Source organism: Poecilia latipinna, unplaced genomic scaffold, assembly GCF_001443285.1.
Source record: "Poecilia latipinna isolate Pla-1442-1.1 unplaced genomic scaffold, P_latipinna-1.0 Scaffold585, whole genome shotgun sequence".
Taxonomy (NCBI): domain Eukaryota; kingdom Metazoa; phylum Chordata; class Actinopteri; order Cyprinodontiformes; family Poeciliidae; genus Poecilia; species Poecilia latipinna.
In genome coordinates, this window is record NW_015113201.1 from 355,856 (window position 1) to 371,420 (window position 15,565).

At 36.7% G+C, this 15,565-nt stretch overlaps 1 protein-coding gene across 1 annotated transcript in view; it reads right to left on the reverse strand.

The window, feature by feature from the left end:
• LOC106953499 (capping actin protein of muscle Z-line subunit alpha 2) overlaps positions 1 to 15,565 on the reverse strand; it is a 36,316-nt gene that overhangs the window by 16,834 nt on the left and 3,917 nt on the right. The window contains exons 2-4 of the mRNA XM_015042317.1: positions 3,219 to 3,282; positions 1,012 to 1,063; positions 450 to 513 (exon numbers count right to left, since the gene is read on the reverse strand). Of these exons, the coding sequence (XP_014897803.1) occupies positions 450 to 513; positions 1,012 to 1,063; positions 3,219 to 3,282 (180 nt within the window). The remainder of the gene's footprint in view (positions 1 to 449; positions 514 to 1,011; positions 1,064 to 3,218; positions 3,283 to 15,565) is intronic.

A 15,565-nucleotide genomic window follows, 5' to 3' on the forward strand; every position in this document is an offset into this window, starting at 1 on the left:
TTAAGCGCCATAATGTTGTTTTAGGCCTACTAGTCAGACAGATGGACAAATAGATAATACTGTGATCTGAAATATCAGATGTTCCAATTAAGCATCCCTTCACTTTAGATCCATCAATGGTGTTCATCAGAAACAGGTCAATCCTGGAGTGGACTTTGTGGGTAGAAGAGTAATGAGTAAATTCTCTTCCGGAAGTCGAACGAATTTAGATATTTTAAGGCTTTAATTTTATACAGATGAATTTAAGAATGATGGGCAGACTCCCTGAGGAAGGCCCTCCAACCTCAAAGACTGTCTGTCCCAAAGAAAACAAATGGTGAAAATGGTGGTGGTAGCAATCATCAGTGTTAAACATTGATTTAGACAATGTTAAAAAGGCAGAAAATAAATCACCACACTGAAGTCCTGTTCTTTCACTTTTCTTGTGGATGAGGGAAACAAGAGCTCACCTGTTCTTCGTAGCCCTCAACTTTCACTGGAGTAAACTGGTCCAAGTTGTACTGTGCAAAAGCACTAGAAGAGAAAAAAAAAACAATTTTATTATTACAATTTACACCCTATTTTGATCCATTCTCCAAGTATAAAGTCATATTTTAGTTGTTGATCAAAACAATGTACAAGGATTAGGAAGAAAATAGCGACTCATGGCTAAAAGGATCACTGTTAATCTGTCAAAGGATTTTCTTTTAAAAATAATCAGAGCACTGCTTTATAAAGTTTCTGAACTAAAGCACCTCTGACAGTGTAATCAGTATGCCCCCCTCTGCTGAGCAGTAATTGGCCATGAGCCAGCAACAGGATATTTACTGGATCAAGTCTGCTCTGTGGCAACCAGAAGGTTCTCCGCGGGTCAGAGCCACTTTGGCAGCGTAAAAAAAGGACCAACGGCACATTCAGCAATTGTGGTCAAATTGTGTCGGCTCATCGGGTTTCGTTGACAACGTCTGGGTGACATGGAAACAGGCTACAGAACTTCAGAGGCAACAAATGGCAACAACAAAACAGACTTACTGTGCTGCACCCTCCCTGAGAAGATTGTCATTGTTGAGCAGCAATCGCACATCTGGGGAGAAAAATGGAGGGATTACAAGTGAGAAAGTGGAAAAAGGTGAAGCCACAGGCTGCAGCTCAATGTCACAAACACAAATTTGCCTCCTATTACTCTTTACAGGGTTTATGCCAGAGAAAAGGAAGCAGACACGCTAAATTAGCTCGGTGGAAAAGGGTACAAAATTACTAAGAGATCAAAGTGAGCAAAGTGCTGGGGGGGGGTCTATTCTTGCGGGTGTCTGTCAGACTGTGATAAGCTGCAGACAGACCCCCTCTCCCCTCATCCTCCAGTGTTCCTCAGAGGTGGCGACAGATCATGGTAGGATTTTACGATGTCAAAACACACACTTAGAATCCCTAGAGGGCACAAGCACAAGCTCGTGTTGTGGAGACTGAGCTGCAATTGGCCGAAGCATCTCATTCTCTGTTGTATCGGTGGGAGCAGTGGGACAAAAAGAGGGGAAACACTGACATATTGTCATCTTTTACAGCAAAAGGTAAAATGAAAGGTTGAGGTTGTTAAAGAGGGAAAGATTCCTGCTCCGTGCACAATGAGACAACATAATACAGCTCCGCTTCACAGTTTCTGATGTAAAATCAACAACTTTTGGACTTGTTAAAAAGTTAATGTAGCATCCCTGACTGAAAACAGGTTCTGTACAGCACAATTTGTAAACTTTGGTACCTTTCTTTTGTTTGTGCACAATTCAAAGAATATCAGTTTTACAGTATTTTTTTTTTTTTTTTGCATTTTAAAAAGTTTATTCTTGCATTATTCCAACTTTATTCTGCTGATATTATGCCAATCAACTTTACTTATACCAGTAGGTAGATTTGGTTACAGTGAGGTGAGTCAGCTTTCTTACCATGACTTTGTTCTTGCAGAACTACAACCTTGTCATACAATTTTTTTCTCATAATATTAGGAATTTATTTCCGAAATGAAAAAATAAATAAATAAAAATCATTAACCTGGCCCTAATACTCCATTATAAAAGTGATTGCTGCAAGCCACGCCCCCTTGGTTCTGCAATCTCAACTACATTATCTGAAAGCAGCTCAGGGCCTGAGATCTTGATGGATCAATGTATGATGCACAAAATGAGATCAAACTGGGGGTTTGGTTGTGTGTTTACTGCAAATATACAAAGAAATCTACAATTCTAATCTAGCAAATGTTTACAGTACATTGTGAGTGTGTACATGCCGTTCTCACTAGCAGCAACATGTCTGTGGCGTTGTCATTGCCATCTATCAACAGAAGAGTCAGATAGGAACAAAGGACTTCTGCAGCCCGCAGCTTTTAAATGGCCTCAGACTAAAACGTCAGGATCAGAAAAAGAAATGAGGAAAAGAAATGAGGTACTGGGAAATGTACACAGTCCAGTGCCATTGAGCAGGACATGGGACTCTGGAATTGCAGCATGAAAGCTGTTTTCTTCTGTAACATGGTAATATTTAAATTATGTGATGATGAATTGTTAAAGAGGCAGTACATGTTCTCTAGGCAAATAATGACATTTTATAGCAGAACAAGTAGCTAAGTTGCCTTCAGTTGTTATAAAAATTCTGTATATGTCAAATATGACTTAAAAGAAATTTGACTTGGTAATTTAACGCCTTGAAATTGGGCCTCTGTCTCTTTAAAAACTCCTGCTTACTCTGCAACTCCACCTTCAGGAAGTCATCACAACATTGTTCCACTATTAACCCTTTAACAACATTTTTACCAGAGTTGGACTGGGAAGTAGCTCCTATAATGAGCTCAGTAGACTCGCAGTTCCAACAGGTATTTGCTAATTGTGGCTGGCTAGTCTATGGGGAAGTCGCAGGTGAGGAGTTCTCTGTGAGACGGAAGCTCGGAAACTGCAGCTCTAAGGAGGAGCTCGAAGGTGGAGCTATGTTCGCCCATATTAAAGGATTAAAGATTAAAGGATTTCTCAATCATGCATGAAAGAATCAAAGCAATATTAAAGGTATGATTTTGATGAGGAAATAACATTGTAATTTGATGTAAAGCTCAAAAAAGTTGTTTTTACATAATACTGCCTATTTAAAAAGTTGTGTAAACTTAACATAAATCAGGCCAATCAAAATAACTTTGAAAGTTGAATTGTGGAGATCAATTCATTTGTTACTGTTAAATGAAAAAGAATCGGAGCACTCACCATTGAATACTTCGTTGAACTCTCCTGGCGGGGCATGGATGACAAAGTTAGCTGCTATGCGTACCTGCAAGCAAACCAGTAAAACATGAGTACAGATCAAAAATCACTGACAGAACTCACTGACAATAATCAGCTCTTTCAGGCATTTGCAATGAACTACACAGAATCTATTAGAATTCCTTCATCAAACGAAAAAAAAAAAAAAAAATCAGGAAAGTGTTTTTGATTAAGTATGCACATATAACGCCTTGTAAAAGTGCAAATACGCCCTGACCCTTTGCACATCGAGTTAAATTACAACCATTAATTTCAAAGTGTTTAATTGAACTTAAATACCAACCAAAACCAAAAGTGGAAGAAAACTGGTACCTAGTTCTGAGATTATACCATAAATTGCTTGGGTCTAATTACAAATCCAATGACTTCTAAAGGTAATTAGTTGTAATGGAATTAATTTAGGAGAATCAAAGTAAAGTGGGGCATCAGGGTGTTCAAGATGTCTTTCAAATATCGTTACCTTCCATGTGTCATAAATGTGTTACTTTTCAATGGTCCAACACATCAAATCCCAATAAAGTGCATTAAAGTGTGAAGATATAAAGTGACAAAACGTGATATTTATTCACGAGCTAAGTACTTTGGTATGGGTATCAGAAAAGTCTTTGAGAGTCATATCAATGTTTTAGAGTTAGGAACCTGAAAAGTGTGTGTTTAAAATCGCAGGAAGTTGAAAATGTGAATAAGCTGATGAAACCAAAGACTGATCTGTGCTTAAATGTATTGGTTTCTTTTAAAATAATAAACACACAAATTCAAATATGGAATTTGCCTCAGAACAATTTTAGAGTTTTCATCTAGTTTTGTATGATAGGAGGAAGCATGGATTTGATTTATTTTTTTAATTGAATTCAAAAAAGAAAAATAGCTAACATACAGGGAAAGATAACACTGACATGTATTCTGTTATTTCAGGTGATTGGTTAATATTAGTTTATTAAAGAGAAGTAAAAGTCACAAAAAATATTATTTTTGGTGATTCTGAGAATTTTAATATGGTTATTACAATTCTCAAAAACTAAACTGACTAGGATTTAAAACTCAATTCAGTGCATCGTTCAAATGTCTGTGACTGTAATAACCCTTTAAAGAGTTGAACAAAATGCTTCAAAATGAAAACAGACCCCATCAAAGCTGCGCTAAAAAAATACATTTTGCTGAAACTTCTGTTTCTGAAGCAGCAAGTTCTGCATTCACCAAAAAAAAAAAAAAAAAAAAAAGCTGTGAATGTTCTCCATCTACACACTGCAGCCAACAGAGGGTGTGAGGTGTCTGCGTAACAGGTTTGGAGGGAGGAGTAATACCCCGTCCTGTCAGTTGGCCTGCAGCTACACCAGCAGTCCTAATTACTTTACTTCTCTTCTGCTGCGCAGCACAGCACTTCCTGTTTCCAGGTCACATGTCCAACTGACAGTGAGACAGCAACCCCTCCCTCCCCTGCCTGGTTTACAACCATATAAGGAAATGAAAATGTGCTGAGGCTGGTAGTGCACAGTTTGTTAGCCTACCTCTGTATCTCTCTGCCACTATCACTGGAAGGGTACAGTGGAACCAGTCGGGGTGCTTCTGGTATCACCAGTTAGTTTGCTAGAGAAGGTGTTTATACATGCGCGTGTGGTTGAGACTATGTGCTTTAGAGTGAGTAAGTGTGTTTGTCCCCGGGGCCTTTATTAGCAGTGTGTGTATGTACAAGTGCTGTGGTACCCTCTCAGAACTACAGATTGATTCTTGCTAATGAGTGATGCAAAGAGAAATGAAGGCACTAAGGAAGGTACACATCTGGTGTGTGTGTGTGTGTGTGTGTGTGTGTGTGTGTGTGTGTGTCAGGATCAAATTCAAACTTAGCTTTCATTAGAGCTATCCCTTGTAAAATGGTCAGGGTCCAATCAATGAACAACTCAACTTTACAATAAGAGGCGTGTCTGATCTGGAGAAAGATGGTGGGAAACTGAATGTGTGAGTTTGGGACACAGGAAGAGTCCATCGTTTTAACTGGATGGGAGAATAAAGTATAACTCAGAGGCCTTTTCTCTGACAGATACTGGTTTCCATCTAACTAATCATAATACAACTATAGAAGCACCTTGGTCCCTTTTGTGCTGAAGTCACAACATCAAGCTAAGCCAGTTACATGGAGTACATTTATACTGTCACAATGATGAATAGTAATGCACCAAGTAAGTGGTAATTTAATTTTTTTTAAACCAGCAATTCCACTTCATTTGTACGCCCCTTGCTTTGTGGCCTTTCTAAGGCTATGTTCACACACTGGGTCTTAATGCTCAATTCCGGTTTACTATGCAACTGCATTTAAAAATGGATGCTGCTATTTATGGATCAATTTTCATGGTTATTCAGAAATAGAATTCAACAGTATTGTCAAAAGATCACAGCAACATTAAAAAAAGCTCAACTATTAGAAGTGGTCTTTAGAAAAGTCTAGACGTGTAGTTAAAACCAGGAGTGGTGGGATTATGCGATTCAGTGAAAGACTTTTTCATAATGATAATTTTCAGTCATTGTTTTGGATAAACAATGCTTTCATACATCACACTTTCCGGAAGCTACTTCATAAATATAAAAATTGTGGCTTCATAGAGAAACACTGTGAAGCAGTTTCTCTATAATTTTGTGTAAAATTGGAACTAGATTAAACTGTTTTAATCTAGATTTTAACATGTTAAAATTAACACTTTTTTTAAACATGCAAAGACTCTGGATGGAACCTTTNTANTNACACGTTTCTAGTATGCCCATATATCTGATGCACAAGCGACATCCAGAAACAACAGCGGACGAGAAAGCCGCTTTTCTTGCTTTCTAATTTCTGCTTTAAAAAACAAACTAATGGGATGCTGGAAAAGACTATTGTGTTCAAGTTGTGGTAAAAGGAGTTAGCCTATTAGTGAAGATATTCATAGCATCTCAAAGCTAAAAACGCAGCAGCAGCACAGGCACCCAAAACGCTAACGTTAGCATCCACACCCCACATTTCTAAGGTTTTTGTTCAAAGTTCCATGTATGATCAGGTATTCCTGAAACACCTGAAACCTGAACAGATATAATAGCACTTTGCACCAAAGTGATGGGTGAAGAAACCGAATAACAGATTAAAATCAAACATCTTTGTTGTTGAGTAACAACAACAAAGATTTATTTATTTATTTATTATTTATTTATTCAATAATTTAGCAGCAAAAAGTGTTATTGAATTGAAAATGTTGCTTGTTTTATCAATATGCATGTCATACTTTGGTTAAAATGCAATAATTTACAAGTAATCAAAAATTTGAGGACTCCCAACAGTACATTATACTAAACTCTTCTCTAATAACACTCGGTGTGTGTGTGTTGAATGTGCAATGTTTGAATTTACAGTATGACTGATGTGTTTAAAACCAGAGGATGTAAGGAGCCATCTGAACTAAAACGCTTTCTGATATTTTTGAGACATGTCTGGTGTTTAAAACAAAGAAAGAGCAAAACTTTCAGTGAGTAACACAAAGGTAGATTGGAGTATAGAAGTTGCTCAGTTTAATCTTTCTGATCTATTATGGAGAATGTTGGCAGACTTTTGGATTCCTTAGAGTTAAGATAAGGGTTAGAATTGCATTTTCTAGGGAATACACCCAGAGAGCAATGAAATTATAATGGTAAGTATGCCAATTGTTGATATATGATGCTAAAGACAGTTTTAAATATTCGCGTCAAAATTATTTGTCTCAGTTTTAAAATAGTAAAATTCTTTTACAGAGTGTGTTCCCTTTCTCTGCTGTTGGCAGAAAGAGCCCCAGGGTTACGCTGAAAATCACTCAACATCATCACTGAAAGCGTTTGGACGACATCTTTGAAATGCTATTGATAGGCGCTCTGCAGTTCCATCACTGTGCTGCTCTTCACTGGCTCATCTCACGCCGTTAAAATTCTTCAACAGGCTTCAAGTGTTTCAGATTTGTCCTCAACTCCGTAAAGTCCTCAAAAACGTAGCGCTACCGAGTCGCCTTTCACATCTTCGTATGGAGAAGAACAATACAAACGACATTAGGTGACGGCAACACTGAGTCCCACGCTGTGAGGATTAGCTGATCACCATTTGTTCAACTTAAACAGGAGCGACTGCCTTTGAGTTGCTGTGTGAAGCAGACCTTCATCTGAAAAACATGCAAGTCTGCTTCAGACTCCATCTGCTTCTGATGGGGAGAATTTAATAGGGATTCAAATTTTAGGATGTGGAGAAATGTGAAAGAGTTTTGATAGTCGTTTTGAACAAGTTTATCTGTATAGAGATGTTGTGCAAGAAGCTCTGATACTGAAGGAGAGCTGAAAGGAAAGAGGCAAAAGAATAGGTCTTTACGCAGTGAAAAGTAGAGTTTCACAGGCTGAAACAGTTTCATGTGTAAGCAGGACTGGAAAGGCCTGCAGAGACGCTGCAACCAGATTCAACAATGTGTCAGCAGGGAGGGAAGTTAAATTAAACCTTTTCTGTTGGCTTTTCCAGCAGAACACCACAGAGCCTGGCCCCTAAAGATAAAAAATGTACAAATTTAATTTAGCTCCTGTAACAAAAAATAAAATAAAATCTGTACTAATAAGTCATTATCAGGGTAGCAGGATGTTCTTTCACCTCTAAACTCTCCCGTAAGCTAACAAGGGACTACCTATAAATCAGCCCGAGTTTCCTCAGCTTTAGGCGATCGGTCAACACTTGCATCTGAAACCAATCGTACCCACTGCGAAGGTCTGAAAATTCTGCCATTGCAGCTGTCTTAGCATTTTTGTTGCTACCTGTAGGCCAAATCTACAGAGATAATTCTAGGTGGATGTTGGAATTATCTCCAGGATAATTCCATGGTTTCCATGCAGATTCGGAGTCTTAGAAAAATCAGAAGAGATTGTTTTTGAAATCGGGTTCCAGAATGGATACAGTTCAGAACTCCGGCTTCAAATAAACATGGCGTCGTTTGGCAGGGATTTTGGTTGTCCTTCATTATATTGGGACTGTAATGGGACTTTTGACTCAGAACACAGCCAGACGTGTCATGTATTTATTTTGTGGCGCCATGTCACTCTAAATCTTCAAGTCACATGAACCCACATTTGTTCTTAATAGTTTACAAAAATATATGGTGCTTGTTTCTGTGTGCATAGGCAGACAAAAAAATTATAATTTTTTAAATCAATATTAGCCAAAATTAGAATCGGCAGGTCAGGCTTTTTAAAGATTGGTGACGGGTCAGAAAACTGAAATTGCTGCGCCACTACAATCTGTCCTACCCAGTTATCTGAAACAAAAAATGGAAACAGTCAAAGTTTCAACCCTGATCATCACCTCAAGTTGAGTCCCAGCTGTCTGATCATTGGTTGTCATGCTTTAGAATTTCTGGTCATGAATTTGAGGTCATTTACCGTGACCTCCTATTTTTCTCTCCCCAGACCACAGATGACCTGAAAAACATCAAGCCGTTTGATGTTTTGGGGGAAAACTCGAGGAGTTTGGCTGCTGCTTCAACAATAGTTCAGACACACACACGCGCACACACACACAATGTGGGAAATAAGGAACCCCGCAGCATGGGATTCTTGTGTCTTTGAGCTCTCTGAGCCAAGACACCAGCTGGTCCCTGTTCTCCATGTGTTCACTGTATATTCCTGCTCACATTACCCAACGACTGCTCCCTGTGAAAGCCACTGCAGAGCCCCTCCACCCCGTCCCCACCGTTCCTGTAGGGAGGAACTTTGCTTAATCCCAAATGATGCTGAAACCACAATCAAGCAATAACAACAATAAAAATCTTTATAACGAAAGATTTTTAAAAAACAGGAACAGCTACCCTTTGATAACAGCTGTACATCAATTTAAGAGGAGGCCTGTAGCAATTCTCCGAGACAAAGAAAAAACGTACCAAATTTTACTTGGAAGGCTTTTTCTACCAGTAATTTTAAAACAATTTTAGCAATACAGTGTCAGTGTGATCATTTTTACACACCAACACTTTGATATTACAGCCAGCTATGTTGAATGGTTGTGCACCACAAATGCATTTGGTTTAAGCATTAAATACTGGTACTGGTCCCAACAGATGAGCTTCACTGACTATTTTCAGGTGTTCAACAAGGTACCATCGTTTCATTCAGACTTTAAGGACTAGAAAACTCTTGAGTTGACTTTGTTCTAATTTAACAATTAAATGCAACAAACACCACCCTCATAAGAGTAAAAAAAAAAAGTGTTACTTGATAAAGGTAGCTTTAAATCCATAATCCTGTAATCTCTTCCCTATCTTTAAAAGTCAGAAGCATTTTTTAAAAACAAAACAAAATAAGCGACAAGAATTTTTGTTTTTAAAAGGAAGGCAAAACTCAAACTGTTGCAAAATATGCGACAGCAAAATAGTTCGGCTGCAGGCAGGTACAGACAGCTCTCCTCTGTTGCTGCATTCTTCAGTTTCAGGCGGAAGTCACCAGATATGGCCTACAGCTGCAAGAACCTCATGCTGCTGTGTGCATTTAGAAAGAGAACAGATTGACCTCAGTCATCTTTTTGATGCTCAAACTCTCAAAGATGTCAGCCACGTTGCTCTTTAAACTTTAAATTGAGCATCATCATTCAGGGACATCTCTGGCCCGGTTCTGAAAGTCTACTCAGGAACCAATAAAGGTGACCAATGGTTCCCTTTATTGAAACTTTAGTGCATCATAAATTGGAAGGGATGCATCACTGTGCTAAAGGAGCCGGTGCACAAGCCGGCGACGCTGCAAAGATTGTATCAATTTACAAAGGAAATGCGAGCAACGCTGACAACTAAAGCTGCTGGGATTTATTCTGTGATGCTGCGTTTATTTTAGATGTTTAAGGAGTTTTGTATTAAAGATACAGAATAAAATAGTTTTTTTCACTGGGATGCATGCAACACTACTGGCAGGTAAATATGATTTAGTTTTATTCTGCTTATCCATACAAAGCCAGTTCAAGGTATTTCTTATGTTAAGGTGCTTTGACACATTGGTTCAATTAATATCTAATTATATTGAAACAAAAATCATACAGATATATTAAGTTACATAAAGTCCCACACAACTGGTGCTTTTACACTGAAAGCTAAAAACCATTTCCTCTGGTCAGATGTTTTAGTGGAGCTAGTAATAAAAATAGATTCATTTATTTTCTTTTTATGCTTCTCTGCTTTACTAAATAGAATAATTCCATTCCCAATACATCTAGCCTGATAAAATAGATGAATTAAACATTTGTATATAAGGTGGGCCATTTATTTGATTTCCTTCATATTTTTATTTAAATGTCTCTTAAATAAGCATGCATTAAGACAGCACTGGAAAAATGCAAAACATTTGACACCCAGTATAAAGTTGTTGGTTTGCTTTTCTCTTTTTTTCTTTAAACACAAGTCCTAACTGTCACTTTTGCCAGTCTTCTTCCATGTCTAAGATGAATAATGAAGCATTTTTAAAACGCTATTTTGGTTCCAGAGACTTTATAGGCCATTTTAATTATCATTGTTTTGTTCTGGATATTTAAAATGTTTTCCAGTTCCAGTCTAAAATATTCTTCATAAATGAAAGTTGTTTAAATTTTTTAGAGGGTATGCTTGTATTAATATGCCATTGTTATTGCTATATTAGTTGAAAATAGTCTCAAAATGACAGTACAATTGTTTATCACAGTCATTTCTGGGACAAATTATTTTCCAGCAAAATGTGTCACTGTGACAGGCCAATTAATTAATCAATAATGGTTTATTTTATTTACAGTCATTCAATAAATTGGTGTATGTTCCAATAAGGCTTATGTAGCAGATTAAAAAGTACCTTTGTATTACAAATGTTTTTATTGGTCTATTGTAATATTCTAATCCTAAATGTTGTGTTTTCATAATAAACAGAAATAAAGGCTTGAAAACATCAGTGCCTGTTGAGTGAAATAAACTCTCAGAGCCCCCAATTGTTTTTTTTTCCTGCTTCACTAAACCATATGGTTTTTATCAATCACTCATTTGTAAAACCATAAAAGGTATATTTAACTCCCTTGTTTAATCATTAGTAGCATGTCACTGAAAGCAATTCATTCAGCTTCCTCATTCACCTCTGAGGAGCTACGTAGAGTGGGCTTGATCTGGAGGCTCACTGGGGATTTCCTCTGTCATGTATGGAAAAAAAACTAAAGTCTTCTGGCATGAATCAGTCTCTACAGAACTAAATAAAAGCTCAAATATAACCTTCGGAAATTCTTCTCAAATTTAAACTCTTATGATTCTGATTCTATGCGAAAATAAAATGCCTTTACTGGGCTGAATGTAACAAAATATACGTCCCGTTCAATTTCAAGATCTGTAAAGTTTGTCATAAATCTGATAAAGTCTCTCTGAGAATAATCATTTATCAGGTAAACTATAATAATTGTATTATTTCTGACACCTGCCTTAAATAAGCAGTGGAGGGAACAGGAACAAGGCAGATTGAGTAACAGCAGCTTCCTGTATCACGGTGTGGTTTCTTTACTGCAGTCAGGAAGCCGATGGGGCTGCTACTCAAATGACTCAAAGCTTTTCAGAATCTTTCACGAGAATTAGCAGCAGAGATGATCCCATGTTTTGAAGAGGCTTTCGGGTTGTTCTTTTAGAGTTTAAATTGGAACAATAAAAAGCAGATATTCCTCAGCCTGGTCAACAACAGCCCAGAGAAAATCTTCAACTCACTGGCCGTAACAAAACAAAAGTTGTCATCAAATAAATTGAGATTAACCTAAAAAAGACACATTGAACAAAGTAAAACCAAATCTAAGACACTGGATTCCCACTGAAACAAAATTTTCCTGTTTTCAGGAAACGGAGTGGTTTGTGACATCAGCAGTAACTGGATGTCAGTGGTAGATTCCAGGTGAAACCGTGTCAACCTCACAGATCCAATCAGCGAACGCTGGACGATGCAAACTGCAGGCAACAGATGGCCATATAAAAACTGGACACACCAAGAATTCAGAGAAATGAACTGCCATAAAAACTACATCATGTTAGCTAGTAAAAGTTCTACACTAAGGATTCTAAACCCTAACAAAACGATTGTTGGTAGTACACTCCTAAATAGATTGCTGGCGAGATAAAATACATTTGTAAAAACTCCACCATTAACAACTGTTTCCTGAGAAGATGAAGCAGTGAAACTCAAACAAGATGCTTTGCTCAACAAAATGTTAAGCTAATATAAAAGAAGGCTGAATAAAACTAAACTTGTATTAGTTGCAAAGTGGATCAGAGTAATTCAGCTAGTAACTTTAGGTTCAATTTTAGGTTAATTCTACAATTATTCTGCCAAACTACATATGTAATGTGTAAATTAATCTACAAACATCTTCAGTAACTGTGTTACCATTAACTATATAATTGCACAATTTGACATTTCAAAAATAAGTTTGCTTAATGGAAACATGACAATCTCGAAAAACCTCATCTTTTGATAAGTTTTGGTGCTATAATGAGGTGGGTTTTTTTGTTGATTTTGCAAAACTGCAATGCAAACACTTTTTTTTTCTCGCATAAAACAAGTCACATGATCAACAACCAGATGTTACCACTGGTGCAAACCACAAAGAAGAAGACAACAGGAAGTAGTTGGAGGATAAGGACACATCACGTGTTTTTTAATGACTTGCATGTCAATCATGTGTGGTTTTAATTGTGTCTCTTATTTAATAGAAACACTGCAATTGTAAAATTGTGGGGGTTTTTTTTACAATAGCAGAATATTGACAAAGTTATGCACACATCTGTAATGGAAACACAGCTAGTGTTTCAACTGACAAGTCTGGTGCTGCAAGTGTAAAATAACAGAGGTTCTGTACAGACAGCTAGGTGAAGACAAAACCAGAGACAGCAGAAAAGATAACACTGCAACCAATTCATCTAGTAGGCACTTAAGGCAAACAGTCCACTATTCTCTAGTTAGAAAGATTGTTTGTACCAGGCACAAAATGTTTGCCGATAACCAAAAATTACAGATGCATCTAAACACATCACAAAATATCTTGGATGATGGCTTTGGGACTGATGAGACATGTTGCATCATCATGCACTGCAAAATGTTTGACAAAAACCACAGAGACTACACAAGGTCCAACTTCTTACACCAACTTTTAACCACAGTTATGAGAAATCAAACAGCATGTAGCAAAGTTAAATGTGAGGGCTTCTGGGAAACAGTTAAAGCATGTCAATAGAAGACAAGAAAAAAAACATGAAAAACTTGACAAAGTAAAAAAAATAAATAAATAAAAAAAAAAAACCTTTCATTGGTACTTGGACCATCTTAAGGGATATTTACAGCAAATACAATGACAAACTACAGTAAAGCTAAAAAGCCCAAACGCCCCAAAATAATCTAGAAGTTTTAGCATGTTGAGATTTACTTCCTACTCAAGAATGAAGTGCAGTGGAGAATATTTCAGCAAAAACTGATCTGAGAACCAGAGATGAGCTAAAAACCAGAGCTAAAATGTTCTGGTTTTCAACTGTGATTGCACTTTATTTAACAGAACTAAAATTCAGTTGTTGTAAGTTGGAAACCAAGATTTGCCAATGACTGTAGTCAATGACCAAACTAATTATTATTGCCAACACAAACTCGGAGCAAGGCATGTCTCTTCATTACACGCAGTGACACAAAAGTCCCATAAATTAGAGAACAATTCAAGGCAGGATCAAGGAACCTCCATATGTTCTGCCAAAGAACTGGTGTGATAGAAATGAATCCTGAGAGTGAATTATTTGTGTGTGTACAAGATTTTGTGATGCATGAATTTACAAATTATTATTATTGTTGTATTGTAAAACACATGGCAGCCATACTCGACTTATTTTCAGTCAGGGTTTGTAGGAAACATTTGGCTTTTGCCTTTTCTCGCCTCTGGTAGTTTCTCTGTTTCGTTTTCCCCACTTGAAGCTTCAAGATTCTCCCTTTGAATGTAAAAAATCTGTTTCAGAAACAAAACGTAGCAAATGGAGAAAGTCTAACTCCTGTTTTAGTGCAATTTTAAAATATCTTGACAGTGCAGTATTAGATAGAAAACCAAGTATTTGGTTCCTGTATTCTTGAATCACTCAACTAGACAGTTTCCTCAAGGAAACTGAATGAAAAAAATGCCCACAAATGTGAATGAAGTGGAGTAAGAACAGTCACCAAGATCATCCTACCTGACACAGGAAAAATGTTTTATACCCCTTTAAAGAAAATATTTTTAAGACATTGAAATATATAAACATATATCAAATGTCAATTTGGAGAATTATTAACCTTTGTGTTTACCAGATTTTGTTACTTTGGCTGTGTTGATGCAAAAATTTTAGTCAAGTTTTAATTTCTGATGTAACTTTTAGTTGGAATAAAGAGAGCTAGCTGCATCCCTTAGATCTTTCTTCTTGCCACTGACTTATTTAAAATGCATTTTTGTTTTTATTTTGTTTTCTTTCTACGGTGTTGAAATATATTAAAAATTCCCTGACTCATTGTTTCTCACAAGGTGAAGATATATATATATTTTTGCTTATTAAAATCTAGCAGTTTTCATATGAGCTGAAATAAAATTAGCTGAGTAAATTTAAAATGACTGCACAAGTTTTTAAAAATGAAAATCAATGTTGCTTGCTGACTGTTGACATGGAACATGCACAATGTTTTGGGTTGTGTGGATGTTCAATATGACATTCACAATAATACGTGACATTACCAGCTGCAATAAAATCTAATGCTAACTTTAAAAAACTGAACTATCCTTTCTATAGATGAATAAATAATAAAACATTGCTTTTCCTTAAAAGAAAAAAACAACAATGAAGCGCAACATAAAGCAACTCCAAAGGTTAACAAGAAAGTATTCATTTCTGAAAAATTCTAAAGAATATTCTGTGAATCTTGACTGGATCAGTTTAAGAAACGTTAATCTGTCGATTTACAGATTATGATTTGCATCATAAACACAACTTCCTCGCTACTTCTTGATCCCTAAATACAATCAAAAGCTAACTAAAAAAACAATTAAAAATGACTAAACCGTTACATCAATAAAATTACACGAAGCAGTAATTTGATTAGTTTTTTTGTTTAACGATTTTCTCATATTTTAACGAAACATTTTTAACAGGATCACAAATATTTGAAATACTGCCTTGACAACAAAGTTTTCAGTAGACACTCTTTCATGTTGATGTGAAGCTATCTGAATGCGCTTCTTAAAGATATGAATATATTACTGCGTTCCGAGTGGTTCTGTTCTACTTTTT